At 44.7% G+C, this 25,165-nt stretch overlaps 1 protein-coding gene across 4 annotated transcripts in view; it reads right to left on the reverse strand.

Moving 5' to 3' along the window:
• SATB2 (SATB homeobox 2) overlaps positions 1–25,165 on the reverse strand; it is a 142,008-nt gene that overhangs the window by 96,619 nt on the left and 20,224 nt on the right. For all 4 annotated transcript variants that reach the window (XM_064515172.1, XM_064515175.1, XM_064515174.1 and 1 more), the window contains one exon: positions 15,773–15,949. In XM_064515172.1, the coding sequence (XP_064371242.1) occupies positions 15,773–15,949 (177 nt within the window). The remainder of the gene's footprint in view (positions 1–15,772; positions 15,950–25,165) is intronic.

Genomic DNA, 25,165 nt, shown 5'->3' on the forward strand with positions numbered 1-25,165 from the left:
ACTATTACATGCAAGTGTTTATGATATTTCAACCACAAATACTCCAAAAATTAACAAATATTTTCCCCTTCTTCTAAAACCTTCCTACATACATGCACACGTTAGTCAAAGTAAAGACCAAATTCTCAATCCTTGCCAAAAAAAGTGAATGTAATTTGCCATCTTTCCACATCCAATCAAACACACACACAACTAAAACACCACCATTAGCCTACTATAAGAATCGTAACCTCAGCTTCATAGGCTCCCTGCTTTCTCCAGCTTTCTCCTTCCTGAACTCTCAGGAAAAGTACTTGAGAGCAGGTCAAATCTTATATATATTAACACAAACATGCCTCCCCACTTTTGATCTATGAGCTGTCGAACTTCTGTCCTCTGAAGACACAGGTAATCCTCCTCCGTGACTCTGCAGAGGCACGAGGGTCCTATGGGCAAGTCCTATCTTCTTGTCGCAGCCTCTGCATCTCAGGTTTTCACATAAGCAAGCAAGAACCTAAACCCGTCCTCATAGGGTCTATTATAAAAAACAACTACGGAACAATGAAGATCATTAAACAAAAATATCCTGCAGCATGATGACTTTTATATAAGGAGAAGTGTTCCACAGTGAAATGGCTTTGGCCTACCCCTCAGGAAGCTAAGCAGCTCACTCCAAAATATCTGCATCGAGTTTACTTTTTCATATTAGGGCAGGGCTGAAAAATTGTCTGGCTAGAACACCCCAAACAAGCTCTCTGCAAAGAATCAGCAGCAGTTAACGAGCCTATAGATAAACATATCTGCAGCTGTGCTACCTATGCTGCAATCAACTTGCCTCCCAATAGATTATTTACATCTTCACATAAAACAAGCTTGAAATGTAGCTTGAGATATGTCTAGAAATAAAAATCATGTTTCAACCTCTGCCCTCAATTGCATCAGTGGAAATCTAAAACTCCACCGAGTTCAGAAGCATTTGACTTTATTTACACTGCCGTAACTTAAAACACAGCACTGATTTTGGATTCCACATCACAAAACTGGCTGCCTATTTAATTTTTGCATTTCACTCAGGCTGCACAGTGACACAAATCCTTTTAGTTACGTTTTTTGGCCTTAGTACACTAGCATTGCAGAGAATAGTCAACTCAGAGTTTATGCACCTTAGGTTTTAAGAGCTCAGGACATTACCTGCCCTATTATTATTTGCTTTCAATTCTGTTCTTAACCTTTTCTCCTAAAGAAGCAAAGCCCCAAATGAAATTGTCAGCCTAGACTCCTCCCTGTTCAAAAAAAAACTTTCATGGTGTGCAGTCTCCTCTTTGGCATCTCTCCTCCTTTGGCCTGAGTAGTCAACTTGTCATAGGACGTTTAAAGAAAAGCACTGCTTTTTCATAACCTTTGCTAAACTACGTCAGCTCCCTTAAGTGACTTTCAGCCCCAGTTTCTCTCAATCCCTATGATGTTCTGCCAGAGCATCAGTAAGATGCACAAGACTGTATACAGTTTTAGGGAAATATCTAATCTGCTATTTTTGCAAGTTCAAATTGCTCTATTGATGATCGTAGGAATGGGATAATAAGGTATTACTCAGTAATGAAATCCTCTTTTTTTCTGGGCAGAATTAGAAAACATATGAACGGTCCTATAACATTCAGTGGTTTGCTGAGTATGTCTATGGTCCAGCCACATGCCATAGTGTATATATAGCGTTACAAGCTTATAAGGTGCTGAGGTTTCTGCTTAATTTAAGCCTGCTACTGGCTCCTGATACCTAGATCCTCTCGTTTTCCCCCATTTGCACACATCCCTGCCCAGCACTCAATGCCAAAGGCTCAGAATTAACCAGTGGGTCACAGGAGGCCCCAGTCATGTGTAAAACCAACACAGACACATACACAATCACCCGACCACACGTTCGCACGCCTGCAGAGCAGGAGGGTTCAGAGAGTAATACCATACCCCAAAGTGACCAACTGGCTTCTCTTTCTGTTCTCAGCAAATTCAAGTATTGGATTCTTTTCCTATTCCATGTTTTTGTACCAAAGATGGGATCGTGCTCCCTATGCAATCCCCTCAGATTTTAAAGATTTAAAGATTAAATTTTTAAAAAAAAGCTGAAGCCCCCCCCCCTCCCGCCCCTGCCAATCAAGAGCCCTAGAACTATGAGAAAGAAGCATGAAAATGGCAAGAATTAGCAATGCCCGGTACTATACTCCTACACAGGGTTAATTTTGCTCCCAAATAGGATGCAGAAGCCTGTCCCACCCATCAGATGAGCTACTATACTTCTATTAGAGTTCTGGCACCTCCTTCTGTACAAATGTAGCCCTGTTTCTGTAAAACATGTTATATAAAAGACTTTATCCAACAAGCACTAAAATAACGGGGCTTTTGCTTCCAAATTTAAACTCATTACTCCTTACGTCAGATGGCATCTTCTTCCTCCTAATTACTAAAGCGTGCAACTAGCTGGATGTATGAAGATGTGCAGTAAGTGCATGAGACCAGGGGAAACCATGACCAACCTTCCTCTATAAAGAAGTTGCTACCACACAAGACCTGACTCAATGGGCCAGTGACCCAGGCCAAAATTAGAACATATGCCATGTCTGCTCCTGTAAAGCTACACACCGCACCTCACAAGCTGCTGTGGGAAAACAACCACACGTCCTGTAAAAGACAAATGCCATGCAGACAGAAGAAGTTATTTTGTCATAAGCCAATTACATGTTATACCTACAAGCATGGGGATCAGGGGCTGCCTGTCTAGCATAGGTTACGTATGCTACAGCGACACTGCTACAAATGCAAATTTAGCTACACATCTTGCCATACAGCACATGGGTGATTTTAACAGTCCTGAATACAGCTCAATTAGCAGCAGCTTGCATCCATACCCAGTTCCTGGATACATGGCCAGATAAAATCTAGACAAAATGCTAAGCACTCAAAGGAAAACAAAGTACACACTGTCTATTAATTACATGGGAGTTAGCACTGCCATCATGTAATCCTTGGTGAAAACATGACTTACTTTCTTTTTTTTTTTTTTAATTTATTGCGATCTGTTAAAAGTCATTCCGTTTAAACAGCATTGCACAATTTCCAGACAACTGAATCTGTGAAAAAAGCCTTATGGCTTTGTGTCAGGTCTTTCCACATTATTATGGTGCAAAGGCTACATAAATTTATCTCCTTCTAATTCTGCATTTTTTAAAGTATCAAGACAGTGGGGTTCTTTTTCCATCTGCAGCTAAGATTTCTCCACCCCCCTCAAATTTACATGCAAAAACAGAATTTATTTAGAAGATGCACACGTATAAAGAGAAGGACTCAGCAAAAGCCAGGAAGATGTTTTGATGGTAATTTTGTTCTGTAACAGCCTCTCCTTCCACAAAATCCACATTGCAATCACAGGGTATCACCATGCTACTTCACTACTACAGTTGTATCCGGGCCTTCATCCCACCTTGGCTTCAATAAGAAGGGGAAGGAAGGCAGCGAGACAGGGGAGTTGCGGCATCCCCGTGAGATGGCACAGGGGTTCACCACAGCACCGAAATCAAGCTGCCATCCCTCCCAAAGGCAGGAAATTACTATTACAAATGGCTTAGAAATGCTTGCTCTCTGGGCTGTATCTCTTTTCTGTTCTCTCCCTCCCCACTTTCCTGCAAAGACAGACACTCAAAATTGTGACGTACAGAAATTCGTTGTAAAATGAAATTTTATTACAGAGCTAGAGAAAGGCGAGATAGAAACGTCTGGTGTTTTATGGTAATAAAAACATTCCTTAACCTTGTTATTCAAACCACTTTTGACTACTTGGCATGAACATTTTTTAAAAAGTTTAATCCACATTTCACCCTAAATATTGCAATTTTCCTCTCATCTCACTCGAACTAGACCACAGAAGAACGCTTGTGAAAATTCTTCTTTTCTAGTTGCTTTTACGAAGCCAAATATGAGGGGCCTTTTAGCCCTTTTCTAAAAAATAATCATCACATTCATACACCGGGATTTAGACAATTCAGCACTGTTATTTTAGCATTGGGGAATAACAATCAGCTTAACAGAAGCAGCTTTGTATCAGCAAACTTCATAATAAAAGTACTTCTGGATAAACAAAAAAGTCTCTGATTATACAAAACCAAACTAATCCACTTGATAACTATTAATTCAGTCCCAGTGAGGTTAGCAGAGAATGGATTTGTGCCTTTACGAACCATACACTTGCACCAAATCTAAAGAATTTAATAGGGACTAACCTAATCCGATTAAACAGAAACTCATTCTAACAGCCTTGGCATAAACACCTATACGGTTCAATACAGAATTGTAAATTTACTCTAAGTCATTTCTAACTTCTCACAACAGGCTGAAACTCCACGGAGAGCAGTGACACCAGACAAACCTGTAACAACTGTCACTTTCTGCTAAACTCTGCCATGCCGTAAGGGTAACATGCGACTCCAAAAGAATATGCCACTTCTGACTAGTAAATATCCAGTTGTTTCAGAAAGAGAATATATACACTTTGCATCTCTGAGGCAGGAACACGCAAAGCGAGAGGGATGGTCTGATCTGTCCAAGAGGGCCCAGAAGCCACCAGGAGGGAGGTGCAGCCCCCCGGGAATGCCCACCTCCAGGACAGCGGCCTGCACTCCACCATCCTTCCCCACCACCCGTCTGGCTTTCAGTGATTCACCCGCGTGCGCAAATCGAGACTGCGGCATCATTCAGATAACTGGAAAGTACCGCTTTTGATGTAGCAAGTCAGGTTTTCCTACAATAAAACACACTGAAACACTGAAATCAGTAGCTCTTTCCTCAGAGAAGAAAATAAAAATTCCTGTTTGATCAAGCAGCAGATTCCACTGTCTCTACGAACGCGTGCAAAACATAGCTGCTTTTGAGCAGATTTATCCCATTCGGCATAGGGCTTTATTTTATGGGTGGGGCTGTTTTTTGTTGGTTTGGGTTTCTTCGTTTCTTGGCAATTAGTTGTAAGACACCTTAAGAGGCATTGCACAAATGACTGCTCTACAAAGAGCTGTTTGTATCTTATTGTAAAATATTCAGACACTCAACCCAAACAAATGGTGTCTGTAATAAAAATACTGCCATATATCTTCATTTGTACTAGAACAAATCAGTTTTATTTGTTCATTCTGCGTTTTAGTGTCATAGGTCTCTTAGAAAAGATAATTTATAATTCCTCATGCAATTAGATATGAAATTAAGCCATCTTACTCTGCAAAAGAATTTATAATAAAGAGACCAGGTTCAACCAGTTCCACTGAAAATATTTTGATAGCGTCAAAAAAGACAGCATAAAAATCTTTAGTGTTTTAACAAATTAACACATGCCTTTTGGGTAAAGTACTGTACATGCTGTTAATCTTTTAATTAGGTTCTCAATTTCACATACACATTTATGGTAGGGGGGATTTTTAGTGATCAGAAAATGCAAATACACGGTGTTGCTATGCTGTTTAAGCAGTTATGTCAGGAAAAAAAAGAATTAGCATGTGCAGCTCTCTATTTAAAAGCATTGTGATAGTACTGATATGTTTGTGAATATTACCAACAGAATACCAATCCTCGTTCTTTTGAGCAAACAAATAAAGCTTCTACCTTGAGAAAAAGACTTGTTCTCCACGCTCAAGCCACAGAATAAAATAAAGTTTTATGTTAGTAATACATGTAGTTTTTTTAAACCCATCATGAACACTTAAAAGTATGTAATTGATGCTATCTATATAAATGGATACATAAATAGTGATGCTTGAAATATAGTCTGTGGTAGCATTTCACAAAATGCCAATTTTCTCATGCTGAGTGCTGTACAATTCTGCCTAAACATCTCCTCCCAGGATCTTGAAAAGATTTAATATTATCTATAGCTCATTATTTGATTTATTCTTTTCTTCAAGCATTTGGTCGATCCTCAGTTTCAGCTCAAGATAAACACGATAAACACTTCCCCCCCCCACTATTTCATAGAATCTATAGCTGGTACTGAAAAACCTACTCGGAAAGGCAGACAAATTGCCGTCAGCTAAGGAGCCCTGTGCCAAGGGACATTTTTAGCATGGACTTGTCACTGTGAAAGTAAGAACTATCTACTAGCTATCCCACATAATGATTTTTGTTAGAAAAAGGAAAAAGGCCAAAATGTGGCTACGCAGCAAATATACTATAAAAACAAAGTATGAAAGCAATTTAGCCAAGAATCCTGCCTGGCACACGCCATCTCCTCCCAGCTCGCATGTCTGAATTTAACTCTTTATTAGCGACCGCCGGCACAGCCAGGTACAGCGGAAGATGCTGCACAGGCAGGACTGGGGAGTGAGAAGGGAGTAAAACGCAGGCCCCAGACCCCAGCATCACTACGGCTTCATTGTTTAATTGACACCTCCTCCATCCTAGGCAAATTTTATTTTTCTTTTGGAATAAAGTTGAAAGTTAAAATCACCCAGTGGAAAAAGCCCTAACCTCACCTGCATACACACATTTTTCTAAGTTGCCTGGATAAAGCAGCGGTCTTCCCCGGCCCAGAGGAGGGAGGGCAGCAGCAGCAGCTCCTCCCCAGCTCGCCAAGCAGCTCAGGCGCCCGCAGCCAGAGCTGGGGTTTGCACCCACACCGGTTGCTCTCCAGACAAACATCTCGTAACCAGGCTGCGGGGAAAAGGAGGTCACTAACGGTGCTGCCTTTTGCTCACCCTGTCCCATCCTGCAGACTTAGGCATTTAATCTCCACCAACCTCTGCCGACAGACAAGGCAGTGGAGCAGGTGCCCCTGCCCAGTTCAGCTGGCGTGGAAGATGCAGGCACCAAATGCTGCTGCTGGTTCGATGTTCGGTTATGCTCTGGTAAAGCCTGGGTTGACGAAAGCCAGGTCTCTTCTAAAATGCTCATTTTTTCGGTAGTGAGCAACACTCTGCACTGAAGCTCTGCTGCCAACGCCAGAAGGGTAATTCCTAAAGAGACAGTCAGAGGCACAGGACAGGGCCGAGGCTGTTCACCCTCTTTTTTTTTTGTTTTAAACAGAGACCACTTTCCGTTCATGCCCTTTGCGCTTTCTCCCCTTACTCTGTTAGAACGAACCAGTTTTCATGCTTAGCCCTGCCTTACCCCCGAGCTCGAGAGGGACCCCGGCCAGCACAGCTGCCCTCCACGCACTCGCACCAACTCTTCCCCCCGCGCCGCGACCTGCAGCGTGGCGCTCAGCGCAGCCGGGCCGGCCAGACTGCTCTGCCGCGTCCCGCAGCCCGCCCGCACACACTGCACGGGGGGACCTGCCCAGAAGTCGCAACGTGGATGGCAGCAGCAGAAGTCCGTCCGGGGCTGAGCCTGCCCCGCGCCTCTGCTCGGCAGAGGACAGGCCGCTGGCGGGGCCCAGCCCCGCGCCCGGCGGGGAGAGCGGATGGGGAAAGCAACCGGCAGCTGCGGCTAAAGGCGGCCCCTCCTGTCGCGGGGCTAAAACGCCACCTCCCCCAACTAGAGCAGGGGCTGGAAAACATCTCAGCAGGCAAGAAGGTTTAAAAAGGAAAAAAAAAAGAAAAAAAAAAGTCACCCTAACGTGTGTAAAACAGCACCCAGCTTCACTCTCCTCAGCAACTACTGAATGTTTTAAGTGCATTTAACTTGCTAGCTAACAAGCTGCTAAATGTACCTCATTTTCCTTCTCTGGACAGAGGATGACCTAATTTATTCCCATCTTTTAAAGACAGCACTGCTTCATTATCAGATTCGTGCAAGAAAAACACAACAAAATATTATTTTAAATTAAAATTACTAAACACCATTTCCCAACTTTCCTCAAAAATACCAGCAGTTCATGGGCTTGTGGGCTTAGCTGAGAGGTTGGGAAGGGGGCCAACAACATCAGAATTTATTATAAGCTGGTCTAAGTTTTTAATTGAGTACACACAGGCCTTTTGGAGTGAACCTGATTTTTATTTTACCCCAAATTACTATAAGGGTTGTTGTGACAGCAAAAAAGCCTGTGGCTCAATTTCCCCAGCATTTCTTCTTAGTTTATAAAACTGGAAGAAAATGTGAAAAAATTTCCTTGAAGAGGGTGCAACTTGACAAAACTCCTGTCCCGCACAGTTATCTTTGCACATAGCCTGCAGCGTGTGCAGAGCGAATGGAAAGTGTTAAAGAATACAACCCTCATAAAACAGGAGCACAGATTTGCTGTTATGGCCTCAGCAATATTTCTAAGAAAGAAAGAAAGGGGTGTGTGTGTGGGGGGGAATTTTATGCTTTCTGTCTGTAACATAGTTTGAGTTTTATCAGTTACTAGTATGGAACAAGCAAATGACAAAACCCTCCGCTGCAACAAACTCAGGATTCATCAGAGCCCTCAAAGCAGTCACCAAAACACACCGCACTTCAAAGCGGCTGGTCGAACACGCTCCTCGCGCTGGATGTGGCAGCCCGAGGGGGCCCTGGCCGCTCGGCTCGCTGCCCTCCCCACGCCTGCCTCCTCTCCCCACGCCTGCCTCCTCTCCCCACGCCTGCCTCCTCTCCCCACGCCTGCCTCCTCTCCCCACGCCTGCCTCCTCTCCCCACGCCTGCCTCCTCTCCCCACGCCTGCCTCCTCTCCCGACGGCGAGCGCTGCGCTCGGTCACAAACCGCAGCTGGGACGGAAAGCAGCCGCCAGAAGTGCTGAGCTGTTCAGGGCTACGTTTGGTTACTCTCCTCTAAGCTGTTCAAACACTAATAAATTACCCATTTACTTATACTACCCAGATGTTTGCCATCTAGAAAAATAGATTATTATTTGTAGAAGGTTTTGTTCCATCACAAGAATCCTGTAAATAATATATTGGGATCAGAAAGCCAATACCACATGGCAACTTTTACACACATCAGCACTGGGGGGGGGGCCGGGAGGGAAGGAGAAGAGACACCCTGACTGATGGCGGTGCTGTGTGAAAGTTGAGAGTTTTCACAACAGGCATATCAGCTACATGCTCACACTGTTAGGGTAAGGAGGTTACTCAAAATAATGCCATACCTAGAGGATGAGGGTGACAAGTAACCTGGAAGTTTGGTTATTTATTAATTGGATTTTAATCTTTTGTTTATACACACACAGATATATATACATATATATGTATAAATCTATATAAATATGACATTCTAACCCTTTTTTATATGTCATATTTTCCACAAAATTTTTGTAAACCCTACAAATATAAGCACCCTTAATCCCTATCTTCCACTTGAATTTTTTACACAAGATTTCGTAAGATTTTCAAGAAATGTTTAGTGAGAACTTTAGGGCTTTGATTGAAACAGTTTGAGAGGCTGAGCTTTTAACACCAGTGTCTTTCAAAACTTGTGTCCCTCAGGCACTGAAATGCCTGTTAAAAAAACAAAAACAAAAAAGGAAGAGGTTAGCAGCATTCCCAAATTCTGACTTTCTCCCCTGGTTCCTGTAATTGACTTTCACTTACTGTTGTCATGAAGTTTTGCAGGATAGACAAAACAGTGATTTGCCAGGAAATGTCTGTATACAGGGAGGGAAATAAATATTTGAGCGGCAGTCAGCCCCCTTCTTTAAACAGCAGTGACAAAGGCTACGGCGCAGGCAGGGGCCGATTCAAGGAGGAGCTGCCTGTAAGGGACACTTGCACTTGGATGGCTGGATGTGGCTGGGAGAAACCCAGTCAGCGTAATCCCAGGCAGAGCTGTCACTAACTTTCTCATCAGACCTTATCACAGGATGGCCATTAGAGTTGTACCCCCAACATATATTACTGTAAAATTATTTGATTTGGGCCTCTGACAACTTCATCTGCAAAACTGGATAGAGGAAAGAAGAGGATCAGTCCTGAACAGAAGCAAGGTGGGCAAAAGGGGATTATTAAAAGTAAGGAGCTGTTAGCTACACATGGAATAAGACCATGCAGCTGAGAAGAGCTCAAGAAGAGGTCTGCTTTGGTCTTCTTCCTTTTACCTTTTTCTCCCCCCCCCCTTTTTTTTTTACGATTCATTAGTTTAGAAGGGTGACTATAGTCTACAGCAAAACCGTTTGAGCAGAGAGAAATATGGCGTGTCTGAATGGAAGTGATTTGTACTGGTCACTGGAGAGCTGTGGGATGAGCTAGTAAGATTTACAAAATTAGAGGAGCAAACATGCTGTAAAAGCAACATCAACAGCAAGTCACATGGACTGACAACGTACTGGTCTCAGCTAACAGGGTCATGTTTAAACAGATGAAAAAGAAAAAAGTAGCAGCAAACAGTGACAGAGCTAGGAAATAACCCAACATTTAGTTTGATTGATGTACTACTGTCTTGTTATTTATGTCATTATATCGCCAATGTGTCTTCTATTCATTAAAGTCAACATAATACTGACTAGAAGACGTTTGATCACGTGAAGAGGGAGCCATGGCCCAGATGTGCAGATGACACCGAGCGTTTGGCTGAGGGGTCAGCAGATCCCAGCACTCCTGTAGTTCGCTGCACGTTATGCCCAGGAGACACCTGACCCAAGGCTCCCTCTCACTCTGCCCACACAGCTGACCTGCACTTGTGTTAAAGAATAAGGTCACTGGTCTTCCCAACCGCAGCATACTTAGCTCAGTATCATCGCTGTACACATCAAGCACAGGTTAGCAGGGTTTCGCTACCATTTTACTGTACCTTTCTTGATATAGAAATAAAAAAAGAGCTTGTGTGTTCAATACAGCCCCCAGCTGGTATGTTTTGCCCTTACCTGGTATTCAGTTGGAAGCTACAGCAGGCCCTCAGACAGCACAGCTGGGAACGTTTCACAGGACCTTGCTCTACTAATCCCCTGCTCAGGTTCTTCTAATGGCCCCAGAGCCCTATCCCCTCCGACCAATTTAAGCAAATCCATTCCCTCACTTACACCTTTCAGATCTCTGTACGCAGGGTTATAATCCCGCAAGCGGCAAGACAGTCATAGTGGTCTTGCAAAGGCTAGCCAGAGCAGAGGAGCTCGGCATCCAGCCCACCACACTCACACAGGGCACGCTGTGGGTTTGCACTGACTTGCTAAATGTCAACATACCAAGCAGATCTGGTCCTTGCTTTGAAATACTACTAAAACACTGGCAACAACTGCAAGAGGCATCCAATTAACAGCAGTGAGCAGGGCTGAGCTCACATACTTATACCCTTGAGAGAGATGAACACCTTGTTGCTAACCTGCCTGTGGTCTGGGCCGTGAGGGCCGAGGTGCTTCATCAGCTACTCTGGCCAGGCGTTGGCACAGCAGCAACACACGTCTCCTTTTCCTCTCTCCAGTCATGCAAGGCTGAGAGGGCCAAAGATGTTGGCCCTCGGCTGGCTAAGTCACGATTCCCCCCCTGCACAGCATTGCTCTCCTCCGTGCCCAGCTTGCCCAGCTCTACCTGATGGGACAAAATACTCGGCTCTTCTCTGCTTCCCATCCTTGCCTTATGCCTTGAACACCTTCCCTATCGTGCCTCCACTTCCAGCCCCTGCTCCTCCCAGCTCCCCGGCCCTGTGCAGCCATGAAGACTTGCCACTTTGCAGTCCGAACAGAGCACCAAGAGAAACGGAGCGGCATGAAGAAGGGTCTCCAAGGCACGGAAACTCCTGCAGTGGGTATGCTCGCGGGCAGCACATTAAGAAGCAGGAGTCAGCCATGTCTTTGTTGACAGAGGTGGGAAAGAGCCAATGTTTCTCTCGCCTTGTGTTAACTTTCCTCTGCTTTCTCACCCCTCCTTTGCTCCCCATGGCACCCCAGCACCACCTCGCTTTGCTGCACTTCCCTTTCCTCGGTGCCTCTGCTCAGTTAGCTCTCCCCGGCCCCTGCTCAGCCACGTACCTGCTACAGATTTTGCTCCCAAGAACACAGATCAGTACTAGTAACATCACACAGCAGCATTACAGCCACAACACCAACGTGCGAAACGGGCACCCCAGGCAACCATTCGCCAATGCCTGGCTAAAGCTACAAAACAGGTACGCCACGGACCGCGGTCAGGGCAGGCACCCCCCACCACCCGCCAACATAGCTAGCACAACCACCGCGCAGGAGAAAGCAAACTCCGCTTCGAGGGCCCGCTCAGCTTCAGGAGCTTTTGCAGACAACATACACCAGTTCTGCATACACTCACGACCGTTAACACAGAATTGGTCAAAAGAAAAAAATATATACACATACCCACAAGAAATCACACTATTTTCTCTTTCATATGGATTTCACAAAATTAGCAGGGTTTGCCCAAAGTGTCAAGTAGCTCTGCTGTTCCTCCACCCCACACCGAGGAGGAGGGAGTTGGCTGTCACCGCAGGGCCTAGAGCTGCAGGGCTGCACCCAGAGCGCTCCAATGCCGCCCCTCCCATGCTTTCCAGTTTGGAAAGACCGCCTGCCGGGGCCTCTACTCCCAGCACTCAGCACTGTATGTCATGGCCTCTACCAGTTCCCCCCGCTTGCACACTCAGAAACCTCCAGCTGAAATAAAAGGCATCAGGGCATGCAAGATTTATTAAGCTACCCACAAAACAGGTGCCCTTTTAAAGCATGACTCTTCCTCTCAGGAAGGCACATGTAGCAGGTTCCCTACTGTCAGGTGTAAACTCAAGTGATGAAAGAAAAATACATAAATGTTTATTAAACCTTTGTTGCCATTCACACCACCAACTTTCACACACCAGTGCCAAGCTGTTAACGAATTCCCACTCTGTTCCAGGAGACTTTTCACAGCTCCTGTCAGAAAAGGGAAGTTTCACGAGGGCAGCGCTCGCTGGATAAGTCTCCTCTCTCGCCACCATCAACAAAAAGTGTTTGCAGCTGTTTGTGGAATAAATGCATCCTGCCCAAGCTGTGTGGTTATATAAAGAGCTTCTTCCAGTGAGGCATGGGGCCACCTTCATGTATACCTCCTAACACTTATTTTTCCTCAAGATTATTCACGCTAAGACCCGCCACTCCTCCACGCCAGTTTGCTTTTGGAGCCAGGGCTCTGCCTGCCAGGCGCACCACCACACCACGATGGAGAGGGCAAGATGGGGACCTTCCGCACAAGTCCCACGCCACCTGCTAGAGCCTCCGCAGCTCTGCACAAGGGCCACAGCGAAGCATGGCAAGGGCCATGGGAAATGACAGAGCTCTTCTCTCTGCTGCCACGATCTCTCTTCCCCACAACTAGTTCTTGTATCTGCTGCTAGAGATGCTGCTCTAAAGGGAAGGTTCAAAGGCAAGAGGAGGTTTCCCACAAGAAGTGAATACTGCTACTCCTAGCTGAGAGTCATCCAAAGGCAAGGAGGGGTGGGGGGAAGAAACATTTTCCCACTCAAAAAGGTGACAATTATTCCACTCTACGTTACGGCTTACACAGCATCTATAATATAAAGCTTTGACAAGCTGACATTTACTTTGTCCCTAGAGGGCATGAGGACACCTATTCATGTCAGTATTCTGCAGAACACGTTGCTCAAAGCTTTACTATTTTGAAAAATGAATCTGAGGATCTCTAGCTTCTCGTGTGGATACTATAATTCAGCTGATCATAAAGCATAAAAGAGAACTAAGTGACTGTTTATCAATGTATATTGATAAATGAAATCCATCCCAAGCATTAGAACACAAGCCGACCTCTCTTATAACCAGGAAAGACAAAGCAAATAGCTTTATTTTCCTCTTTTTAAAATCAGCAAACTATACCTAAATAAATCCTTGTATCAACGATTTACCAGCATGCTTTTGTCAACCCTGGGTAAAGGATTATATATTTGATAAATTATCTTGTGAACCTAAGCAATCTCAGAGATCTGTTAGCACTCTGTCTCTGCCTGTATCTCGTCTCCCAGCGTTCAGGCAGCTAGCACAGAAGCAGCCTATTACAGAGCAGGCTGCGCACATCAGCTTCATCTCTTAAAATCAGCATGTCCTACAGGATTTGCCCAGGAAGGACAAAAGAACTTTGGAGAACTTGTCCTTCAGTGTGAAGGTAATTAAACTGACCAAATGAGAGACTTGGCAGCTGACGGACCTTGAAACTATTTTCTGTCATTTCCAAACTGTTTCCTAGTGCAAAGTAATTGCTGCCTTAAGGAGAAAAATGACAGTCTCTTCTTCTAAAGTAATTAGAACAATTAGAGATTCACCTTCTATTTTCTAGACGAGGTCTTTGAGCAACACACCAAGCAACAGATTGGTATCTGAACCTGCTTATTTGTAGTCCGTAGTTCAAAAACGCCGCGGCTGTTTCCTCCCTGCACACTGACTAATTTCCTATGTGAGTCAATCTGTCTCTCCTCCTTGGTATTCTCACAACGGAGAGATGCTGCAAAAGCAAGGTTCCCCCCAGTGAGATGCTTAGCCAGTGTGGATCACTGCATTGAATGGCATGCCTCCTCGGAGCAGGTTTCTTATAAAGCCCATTCCTCTTCAGAAGTGCCAAGAATCAAATCTTGGCCACCTAATGCAGTGTGTTCCACATGTTAGTTCACAACGTGTTGAGCAACCGTGTTAACTGAGATGGATAGTGCTGTCAAACAGGAAGCTGGCTCACCAGGATGGAAACAGTGGGATACGCTGACCTTTTACATCCACAAAAAAGTGTCCCTAAAACAGCATGAAATGTTTTGTATTAAAAATAAAACTACCTTCTCGCCTAGCTTTTATTACCCTGTTTTGTAACTAAACACATTGGAGCTGCGCACGAAATTTGCCTGTATGCTGATCCTGAGCCTCTCTCACAGAGCAGAGAGACTGACAGAGGAAATGAATCATTATCACCCTGTTTGGAAAGAAGTTTGTACAAAAGCACTGCGCTATTAACCACTGCCTGGAATTCCTGGATTCAATGCTACTGCTGCTCCCTCTGATCGTGCGTCCAGCTTCCTAGGAATATGAAATAACTAACGACAGCAGACAACATCCAAATCCCCAAGCAGAACTACCGTTAAACTATCCAAAAAATGCACCAGTTTTATTGATGACACAGAGAGGAAACTGAAAGTTACAGACTTCTCATCCAAAAAGTAAGCAATGAAATAATCTGTTCAGTATAAGAAATCCTCTTGAAATGCAGTTTGTTTCAGAAAGATTTCTCCCACCTCTCCCCTTCTTGGCTTTAGTTTTGTTTTCTCAAGCTGATATTTTCGATAGAGAGAGGAAAGCTTTGTTTATTTTAAGGTTTCACTGCTGCTGGAGAATCACCTCCAAGTGCAAGGCACTGTAGAGTCCACAAAGGGCTTTGCTGCAGCGCATTAGGTAAGTCAAAACAAGGAAATCAGTCTGCATGTTTAGCATTAAAACTATCAGTCACAAAGGCAAACATTTATATGCATATGCATGAGTATATATATAAAGAGAGCTTGTATGTATATAGTCTTTGTATAAAATGTACCATTTTAAATACAGAAAGATTGTAATCTGCACAGAAAGATTGTATGCTGTTCAATATGGCCCTGCTGCGAGGAGAAATACCAGATACCACCGAGCTATACACCTAGCGGTTCCATCGGGCTCTCGTGTGATGACTTTGGCAAGGCAGTAGCTGGCCTCGTGATACAGAACAAGTGTGTCATGAATTTGCTGACTGGTCTTTGTCACAGTATTTCACACTTCAGCAAGATCCAGCTAACGCTTTCGAGGCAGGCTAACAAGGTAGGGGTTGCTGTAGTTTAAGATTAAGCAATCAGTACAATTGATCTAACCACTTCCCAGATTTGCCACCAGCTTTCTTGCTTTGTCCTTGCACAGCACAACCTCAGGTGCTCTCTTCTGCCAGTGCAGAGAAGAGGGAAAAGAACATTATTGAATACCTTGTGCCTGAGCTGCAGAACTGTGGGAATACCCCAGAGCCAGGAGCGCTGTCTCCACCAGCTGGCTAAAGAGCACATCTTTGCGAACCAGAACGAACTCAGCATGCTCTTCTCGATTATCGTATTCAAGAGAGGCATCTGACTGCTCCACCACACAAAAGACGGGAATCATCAAACCTAGATGAGAAAAAGATTCCAAAAAAAAAAAAAATCAGTAAGAAAGGAACAAGAAATGTGTCATACACCTCTTATTACAATTGTAAATTAAAACACCTCCTAGAAGGCTTATTTTAGTGGAGATCTGCCTTTCTTCCCTGTGGGATAGCTTTTGTTTTCTTTCCAAGGGAAATACTGAAGTCTCATCACTTGACTCATTTAAAAACCACACGAATAGCTCCAGAGAATACAGTTCAGGAACAAAATCACAGTCAGCACGAGGACGAACAACATTTCCTAACAAGACCTTTTCAACATCTCAGAAGTCTTCTACAGTTCCATGATTTTCCCTATTCTTTCAGGTCAGGGCTTCCCCACATTCAGTCACACGAAAACCGGACAGCCACAAACACCCCTTCTGCTTCTCCCTGCACAGCAAACACTACGGGGGGATCAGCAGAGGCTAGACCCACAGGTAGCTCGTGGGGGGGACGCAGTTATCTGCCCGTTTCTAAGCCATAGCCACTCTTCTCACTGTGCAAGGAAAATACTTTTGCATAGGTTTTGCTGAAAGCAGTAATAATCTTGTGTTGCTGGCAGCTGACGGCCCCGCTGCCCCGGGAGGCTAGCGGCCATGCATCCCCGTACGTACGAAGAGAGCGAGAACAGCTCTCGGAGAGGATCACGGGTGAGAACAGAGCGGTCCTGAGAGAGGAACCACAGAACGGAGAAACTCCGGGGGTGGTCTGGATTCAATTCTGTTCTGTTTTATTTTAAATTTACTTTTGTGGTTACAGGATCAAGTTGATCTATGGTAACAAATTGTGGGGCATAAACTGAAGGGATTCAACCCTAAAGGCAGTACAGCAACAAGGCAGTTTGCTGGCGCAGGCCTTCCAGCACTCCTCTAAGAGCGCGCGTGACGGGAACACGGCACACACAAAACCTGCCAGCATGAGACTTGCCTTTCCATCGCTTGCTACAGGCCATGTCTTAACGGTTCTTCCTTTGCCAACCCTGATTACCTCCCGTCACAGAAGTTCATTAATTGGTTACATACAATTTGTTAGCCCCTAGATATGCTAGCAAATACGGGGGCAAAGTCAAATCTCAGGGTAAAGTTTTTCCCCATATGCACTGTCTAGGGCTTGTAATACTGCCAGAAAGTTTACCTCTCACTCCTGCTCTTTGAAATTAAATACAACCACTTCCAAAAGATAGTAACTATGAAGAATAACTGAGTCAATTTCTGCAAAGCCAGACACAAGTCACTGTATTCCTGGATTGGGCAGTTCTTTATGGGAAAGAGAGGAGAAAAGTACATTTCAGTTCTCTTTCTGTACAAAGTCTGTTAGCTAACTTGAAGATTTTCTACTATCAGCAGCTTCGATACCTACAAGCAAACAGTCCTATATCCTTTCAGAGGAGGCACCCTGCCCTGGAACAGATGCAGTCACACTAGTAACAAATGCTAAGGAACTTAAATCCCCCTCTCTTGAGCTTGCAGAGACTAGATTTACTTAAAAAGTCCTTTTCAGACACACAGTTCTCCCTCAGCGATACATCTGGCACGGGGCGGCTCCCAGGCTGCCACTGCCACCGCGTAGCAGCAGCAGCAGCAGGTACAAGCCCCCAGAGCCAGTCGATACGTTTCAGCTGTTTGGTTTAGAGCACGCACTGAAACACTGCCTAAGTAGGTTACGGCATCATATTGATGCTGCTCCCTTTTCGCTGTCTGATTCTGGGCTAAACTGATGCATTTTGCAAGTTCGAGCAGCCAAATCCTAACACCCTCAAGAACACGCAGCGAAAGAAAACCGCTGGGTGCTTTCCTGGAAGCACAGTGTGAGGCTGCCCCCATTCCCACTGAAGCCAGTGACAAAATCCCTATCCCCTTCCAAGATAAAAAAAAAGAAATCCTATTTGTCTATATACCGCTTAACTAGTTAAAATGAAATTTTACTAGTGTATGAATAAAATTAACTAGTTTTTAACTAACTCTGAGAGTGACAAACTCTTGCCGTCCAACGTACAGCTTGTCCCGGCACTTTTGATGGGGCTATTAATGTCTCAACAAAAGATTAAGACTACTGGCCCGATGCTTAGGCTGCTCCTGGTTGTGCAAGTGACGTTTTGGCAAGACAGCATAAGCAGGTGACTGCAGGCTGATGACAGGGAAGCCACAGCATCTCTTACCCCCGGGCTGGATGCCTCTCCTGGGACAGACCTGCCTTTCCACCTTTCCAACACAGAAGTTGCACCTATTCTCCACACGGTTTATGCCATCACTTAGTGTCTTGGTACAAAAAGCACCTCAAATGCTAGAACTGATGCCGTTCATGATTTCATTTTGAGGATGGCATGAAGGACTCACAGGACCCTTGCCTGTGACGGCTTTCTAAATGGTCCCTTCCTGCTGCCCATGCTTGCAGGGCCTCTGCTTCAGAAACAGTTTTTGCAAGAACATCTCTGAGCTCAGTGACCCAGCAGAGCTGATGATAAGCTGCTATTAGTACCTTAAAGACAGAGGGCAAAGGGCAGGTTACAACATCTGCCATTACTAACACACTCAGGTGCCTCTCGCTGTAGCTTCTGGAATCTTAGCACCAAGCCTACAAACAACCTGCAAACAACCGCAACCCAACTTCTTCAAAATTAAATCTCACTCCAGGAAGTTCCATCTGCTTTGCCCTCTATTTCGCATTGGAGAGAGTAAAGCTATAATTTATCCAATAGATTTATTACCTCAAACTTCCCTGTTTCATGACGTTATCTGAAAATAAATTAACATTCTTTCAGTACATTAAAATTCAGAGGAAAAAAAACGTATGCAGCCAAAAGCCAACGCAGTTTTCACACGCTGATATACACAGCGTCTTGCTCCCTAGATACATGCATTACACCTCCACCTCACTACGGGGACCTTACAGAAGAGCAATGCAAGTTAGTCAGTGCTCGCTGTCGTTCCAGCTGGAGGATTTACAGCCACACTCTGAGAGCAGGAGCCCAAGTATCACTAATGAAGTCCTGCAGGCAGTGCTGCAGCAACACAAGCCAAGCCCGACCCATAAATCCTGAAACTCCTCAGCTTTTTCCCTAATGCCTGATCAGCCAGAACGACTGTCCTCCTCTCTCTCCCATGCATATACCCCCCAAAGTGCCCAGGTCCCCACAACGCCTCTGCATTTGCTCTCCCAGTTTCAGAGGTGCTTCCAGGAATGCCGCAGTGGAGCTCAGGGGAGGTGACGTACTGCACTGCTTTTCACATGTGGAGAGATCGAGGGGTAGTCTGAGGGCTAAAAAGGACACATTTTGTTCCCTTAAAGGCTGAAAGCAACGCTGAAGTGCACACAAAACGTTAATATAATGATCACAAACTATCCAAAAGACTTTTTCTCCTTGCTGCTAATTTATTTCACTGACTTATAGAAGTAGCTCAGTGCTTCTGACAATGCTTTGGCCCCATGCAGGAAGCATCTTCACAAAGTGTTGGGGGAACACAGAACAAGATCCCCACAAAAGCTTTTATAAGAGCACCTACACCCAGCAAGAACTGCTCGTGCTCCACGGCAGAGAACCGGGACAACCCGTCACGGCTCTGCCCCAGGAGAACAGAACAGTTAGTGGTGACCGCTATCTTTGCGTAACATGTATTTTTAAAGCAAATCCAAGATGGGACTTAAGCTCCACTCTTGCTTTCATGGAAAAAACTGCTGCACACAGAGAAGGCTTTGTAAACATAGCTGCATTTTTGCTGAGACTCTTCTGAGATGCAGAGAAATTAAGAAGAAGTTACATATATATCCAAGAGACCTGTGTCCAAATACACATTTTCTTCTCCTTGCCCAGTCCACTCCATAGATTTATTCCACTGGGGAGCAATTCATTCTTGAAAACAAGGGGAAAAGGAAACAAACATTTCATTCCAGAAGTGAAAACTCTGCCCACTCCTCTCCATAAAGCATTCAAAAACTTGAAGCCAATTAAAAGAATTATCAAACTCAAGCAGTGCAGCTGCCTGAATGATGGTTTTGGCTGAAAGACATACAAATAAAAGTTGCAATTTTCTAATGACCAACTAGAAGGAGAAGACAGGACAGATATTTAAGAAGTCTTGTACTATTTCTTTTGTTCATTTTCAAACGATGCTTTGCCCTGGGCATGCTTTAGAGCACGTAATTAATCTGAAACTCTCGGCACTGAACTTCTCTGTGTTATCCACTTCCACATGAGCACCATAGACTTGGCACCTAAAATCAAAAAAGAAGGGATACAGAAAGCTGCGGAAGAGGCTGAACAGTATCACAGCCACCCACCTCTCCAACCCATTAAATAGGAAGCAGGGCTTGTTTGTCCTAATAAGTATAATATGAAGATCAACCAATGAAAAGAGGCACCAATAAAATTTGTGTCTTTTTAGATTAAAATCTCTTTCCATCAGCACAAGTTTTGAGCCCCGTCTAGGTGTTATTTAATTTAATCTAATTTGAACAATTTCCAAACATCAGCTTGATTAATTTCAACAGCATGGTGTTATGGAAAGATTTACTGTACAGGGGTTGTCTAGCAGGGAATTAATAAAGAAGCCAGTTCTTAGCCCTGAGTAACATGAGGCTTTAAGACTTCCCAGATTTCTAGTGGGAATACTTCATAGCACAAGCATGTTTTCTTCTGGGAGCGAAACCCACCAAAATTATTAAAAACTGAGATCAAATGGTGGTGTTAAACCCAAAGGAAATCATTCTAGAGTGGAGAGATTTTTATCAAATGAAGAAAGTGAAAAATAAAGTTTCTGTTGTTGCTGTTGTGCTTTGGGTTTTGTTTTGTTTTGTTTTAAAACAGCACACACACACACACAGCCTGAGCAGTCTCTCTCGCAGACAAAGCAATTCTTATGGTTTCAAGTTCAGAAACCAGGGCACTTATCTGACAATTCATAAACTACTGAAAACTCTTCATTACTGCACGCAGAAAACATTTTCCCTAGCAGAGACTGTACCACGGGTCATTCTGTAAGCTAGTCTTTGCCAGTGCAGGGAAAAAAACCCTCAAGTCTAGGAAAAGCAAACAGAATCCACAAATGCTTATTCCCACACACACCTTCAAGCCCAATGTGGAATAAAAAAGGCAAAAAAAGAAATCACCAAACCAGGAGAGGAAGCTACGATGACTAACAAAGAAATCTAGCTGCTGAAAGTATACATTATTCCCCACCTCTGACCGTCAAACGCAGCTTAAGATTGCGCTTGGTCTAGGAGGCGGCTCAGTCCCGCACGCCTCCCACACGCTGAGCACCCAGCCGCTTCGGTGTGACTTCCCAGCTGGTGACTCTCACCTGGCCACAGAGCCCACGCAGCTCTACCTGCAAAGCATGGCGCATCCTAAGGAAATTATCTGGATAAAGACTCCCCAGAGTTAGCAGTAACACATGCTTACACAACCAACATCAACCACGGGAAGCGATCAGCCTACAAACACTCCCTAAATCCACTGGGCTTCTGTTTCTGGACCCAGGCGAAAGCACTTCATTCAGCAAAGGCAGGGACGGAGAGCAGGCCATGTATTCTGCGTAAAGTCACGTTCTCTTTCTGCCTGCGCTACAACAGAGCTGACCTTAAGTATACCAGTTTGCTGTTTAACCCTCTTCTCTTTCCTTTTAAACAAATGTGAAAACTGAACATACATTGCGAAAGCTGTTTTAAAAGAGAGAAACCAACATCTACCCGGCACAAAAGGGGTTTGACAGTTCTCCTCACATCTTGCACCTCTGCCTGAAAAGACAGGCAAAGATTAACTTTGACAGCTCTCAGCTCTTCAGGAATACCTGCACTTTTGTGTCGAAGACACCCATCCCACATGCTAGTGCTACATAAATCCCCCACTGCTCTCTGAAAAGCGGAACACCAAAAACAACAGCAAGTAAGTGGAGGTTCAGGAGGCCACTGCTGTGCAAACTGCAAACTCTGAAGGGCTCAGCAATGAAAACCTGGTGCCTATGCTAATAATCAGCAGGTAGCTATTAAAGACTCTGCTAGCTGAACAAACATATAATGAGAGGAGATAAATTTATAACAGAAAAGATCAATGGCATTCCAAAAAGCTTCTTTCTGAGAGGTGGGAAACCAACAAGTATTTGAAAAAGAAATGTTGTTGTGCTCTCAGCATCACTTTCATCCGAATCACAGCACAGCTCTAGCTAGTGGGGATGCAAGATCTCCCCCAAAAAATCCTGCAGAGTCCAACTGAGGCCTGTGAACAGGGGGTGCACCATGACAGGCGGAACAGACATGACCACAGCGTCGCTCTCCGCGGCGCCACGCACACATCACTGCCCGCGCTCACGAAGGATCGCCCTGAAACAAGCTCCAGGCTCAGGCCGGGCCTGTGCGGCTTAGCGGAGAGGTAGGTGAGCCAGAGCTCAGACCCTGCAGCAGGTGTTAGCCGCGTCCCTTCACACCCACTGTCAAGCCACCCATAACTTTTAAAGACAATTAACTGAGACAGAATATAAGCTGTTGGCACATAACTTGTTTACAATAAACGCTTGGTCTGGGGAAATGGACTGTATTTCAGCCTTTTATGTACAAGCACCGACCTACAGCAGTCTCGTTACGAGGCTGCAAATTCGTTCACTGTAAATCTTTTTTACTGGGGACTGTGCAGTTGTTTGTCACCAACCAACCACTGGGAACTGCGTGAAGAAAGCCATGCGTACACGCTGGCACGAGGCCGCAGGAAATCTCTGCGGCAAATATAGGAGACCGTAGCAGGATTGTCACTGCTGTACAATCTTATCCAAAAACAAAAAAAAAAGAAGAAGAAGAAGAAAAGAAAAAGAAAACTAAATAATTACAGCAAAAAAGGTTTTGTTTAAGACTCTTAACTTGCTGCTAACTCATTGGCCTCCAGCTTGTTTTAGACAAAATGTGAGATATCCAATTTTGTATGCAGCCAGCAGTGTGATGCTGTTAAACTCCCTCTCTTCAAGGGTTTATAAGCCTGTTGCAAATAATGTGTTCCAGCATGCAATTTGGTAAAAAGGTCTCAGGCCACAGATGATTTTAATACAATGTTTGCCAAAGAAATAAACAAAAAAAAAAAAAATCAGGTTAAGTAATATTACATTGTAACAGATTTCTTAGGAGGACCAGAGGAACTAAAGTAAGGACAATACCTTTCTCCTCCTCCTCAGTTATTTTTTCTGGCTCTAAATATTCAATAAATCTGTAGGCAGGAAATGCATTTCTACATATTATATTTTAGCCAATGATGAATACCACAAGATATTATTTACATCCTTCTTCAGCTTCCAGACCTTTCTGTGGCTTCAATCTCCCAACCATCACCACTATCCCAGATCTCAGGAAATTTTATAAAGAAGTCACTGAGGTCCCTGCAGATGCCCCCCGCTTCTGACAGCTAACTAGCCAAAGAAGCCTTCTCCTAAGCAAAATACTGCTTTACCCTTTCGCAGGAAATAGTCCAGCCACTAGCCCACTGCAGAAACATATTATTAAGCTCATAATTTCATTTGGTAACACTTGAGTTTCTCAAAATACAATGTAAAAGAAAAGCAAATTTGCGAGCGTGGGCTCAGGCTCACACACACGGGAAGCAGAGGGGCCCGGGAGCGGCCTGCCCGCGAGGCGCTCCCCGCGGCACGTCCGGGAGGGAAGCGCTGCTCCTGGCAGGTGAGGCCTTTGCTTTGGCAAACCCCGTCTACTGCTCCCAATAACTAACTCCTTTTGCTAAACTAGTTACAGGAATCCAGCCTAATGCTGAATCGGTCACACCGGCTGGGTGAAAAGGGCAGGAAAGAGAGCGGTCACTTGAATTCGAACGCGGGGCTCTGCGCACGTGCTCTCCTCGCCAGGGGCCCAGGCGAAGCCACGCGCGGGGCTGGCGGCGGCAGCTAAACAGGAGAGCAAAGCGCTCCCAGCTCCCCCCCGAGGCCTCCTAAACACGTGGAAAGTACGAGCGATAACCCAGAGCTCACATCGTGGTTTGAAGGGAGCCTGGGACAGGCGGAAGCACCCACGGCCCTTGCCTTGCCCTAGCCAAAAGCCTCACTGCTGCCGCCAGCCGAGACCCACCATGCAGAGACGCCCGTGGCAGCGCGCTCCCACGCGTACGCCCACGGCCAGGTACAGCCCTCCAACGCGTATTAAAAGGCAAGCGTGAAGGTACTATAGCTACGTTTTCCTAAATAAAACAGTTGAGTTATTTCAACTTGCTCCCCAGTTTAAAAAAAAGAAAAGGGAAGAAGAAAAAATACCCCACAGCAGTACTTTACAATATGAACTAATGGAAAATATACTAAGATTTCACTCAAAACCAGTGAAGGAAACTCTTTCAAATTAAATTGGTATTTAGAAAAAAAAGTCATCTTAAGCCATTAATTTCCTATAAGTTTTAGGTTTTGGTTTCTGTAACTTAAAAACAAGTTTAGGGTTCGGGAGGGTTTTTTGGTTTGGGGGATTGCTTTTTGTTGTTTTTTTTCTCAACTACATAACAAAAATTGCCTAAGGGGCTAAGATCCTCTACACCAAATTCCACCCAGAATTAATTTTAATGATCTACATTTTAAAGCCCTGAAAACTGGAACCACTAATAAGCCCTTAACTTTGGTGCTGCTAGCAGATGCCACCATATTATGTAATTTTTAAAGCAAAACCCATCTTCCAGCAGAAGCATTTTAATGCAAGTTCTATTAACTAGCGTCCTGGTACTGCACTAAGTCCCCTGGAATGCAACAAAAACGCTTTCATAGCTGGTTTGAGGTTTTATTTCTGGAGAAGAGCTGTGTACCACACTCGGGCCTGTTTGGGGACCTCCATTGGGACCCACCAGCTAGCTCTTTTCTCCTTGATGGCCATTCCTCTGTGAGCCACCCCCAGCAAGAAAAAGCAGAAACGGTGTCACCCCTCCTCCGTGTTGTCAGATAAACAGCTTCCGGAGAGTCTAAAATAGCTCATGCAGCTACATCTCTCTGAGCCCAGCTGTAGGCTCCAGCTGCAAGACGAACTGAAGGGATCCGTAATCCTTGCCTCTTTCCCTCGTGTCTGTTAGATGCTGGCTGCATTAGAAAACCTCATTTCCAAGCTACGGTGTTAACAGATATGGCAGAACTGGTTATGGGTGCAAGCTGGCAGAATGTACAAGGTAGGACAAACCATCTCAAACATTGTCTCAGAATAACGTGATTACACCCTGTGGTTACTGATGGAGCCCTTCACC

This window comes from Dromaius novaehollandiae, chromosome 7 (assembly GCF_036370855.1).
Source record: "Dromaius novaehollandiae isolate bDroNov1 chromosome 7, bDroNov1.hap1, whole genome shotgun sequence".
NCBI classification, from domain to species: Eukaryota; Metazoa; Chordata; class Aves; order Casuariiformes; family Dromaiidae; genus Dromaius; species Dromaius novaehollandiae.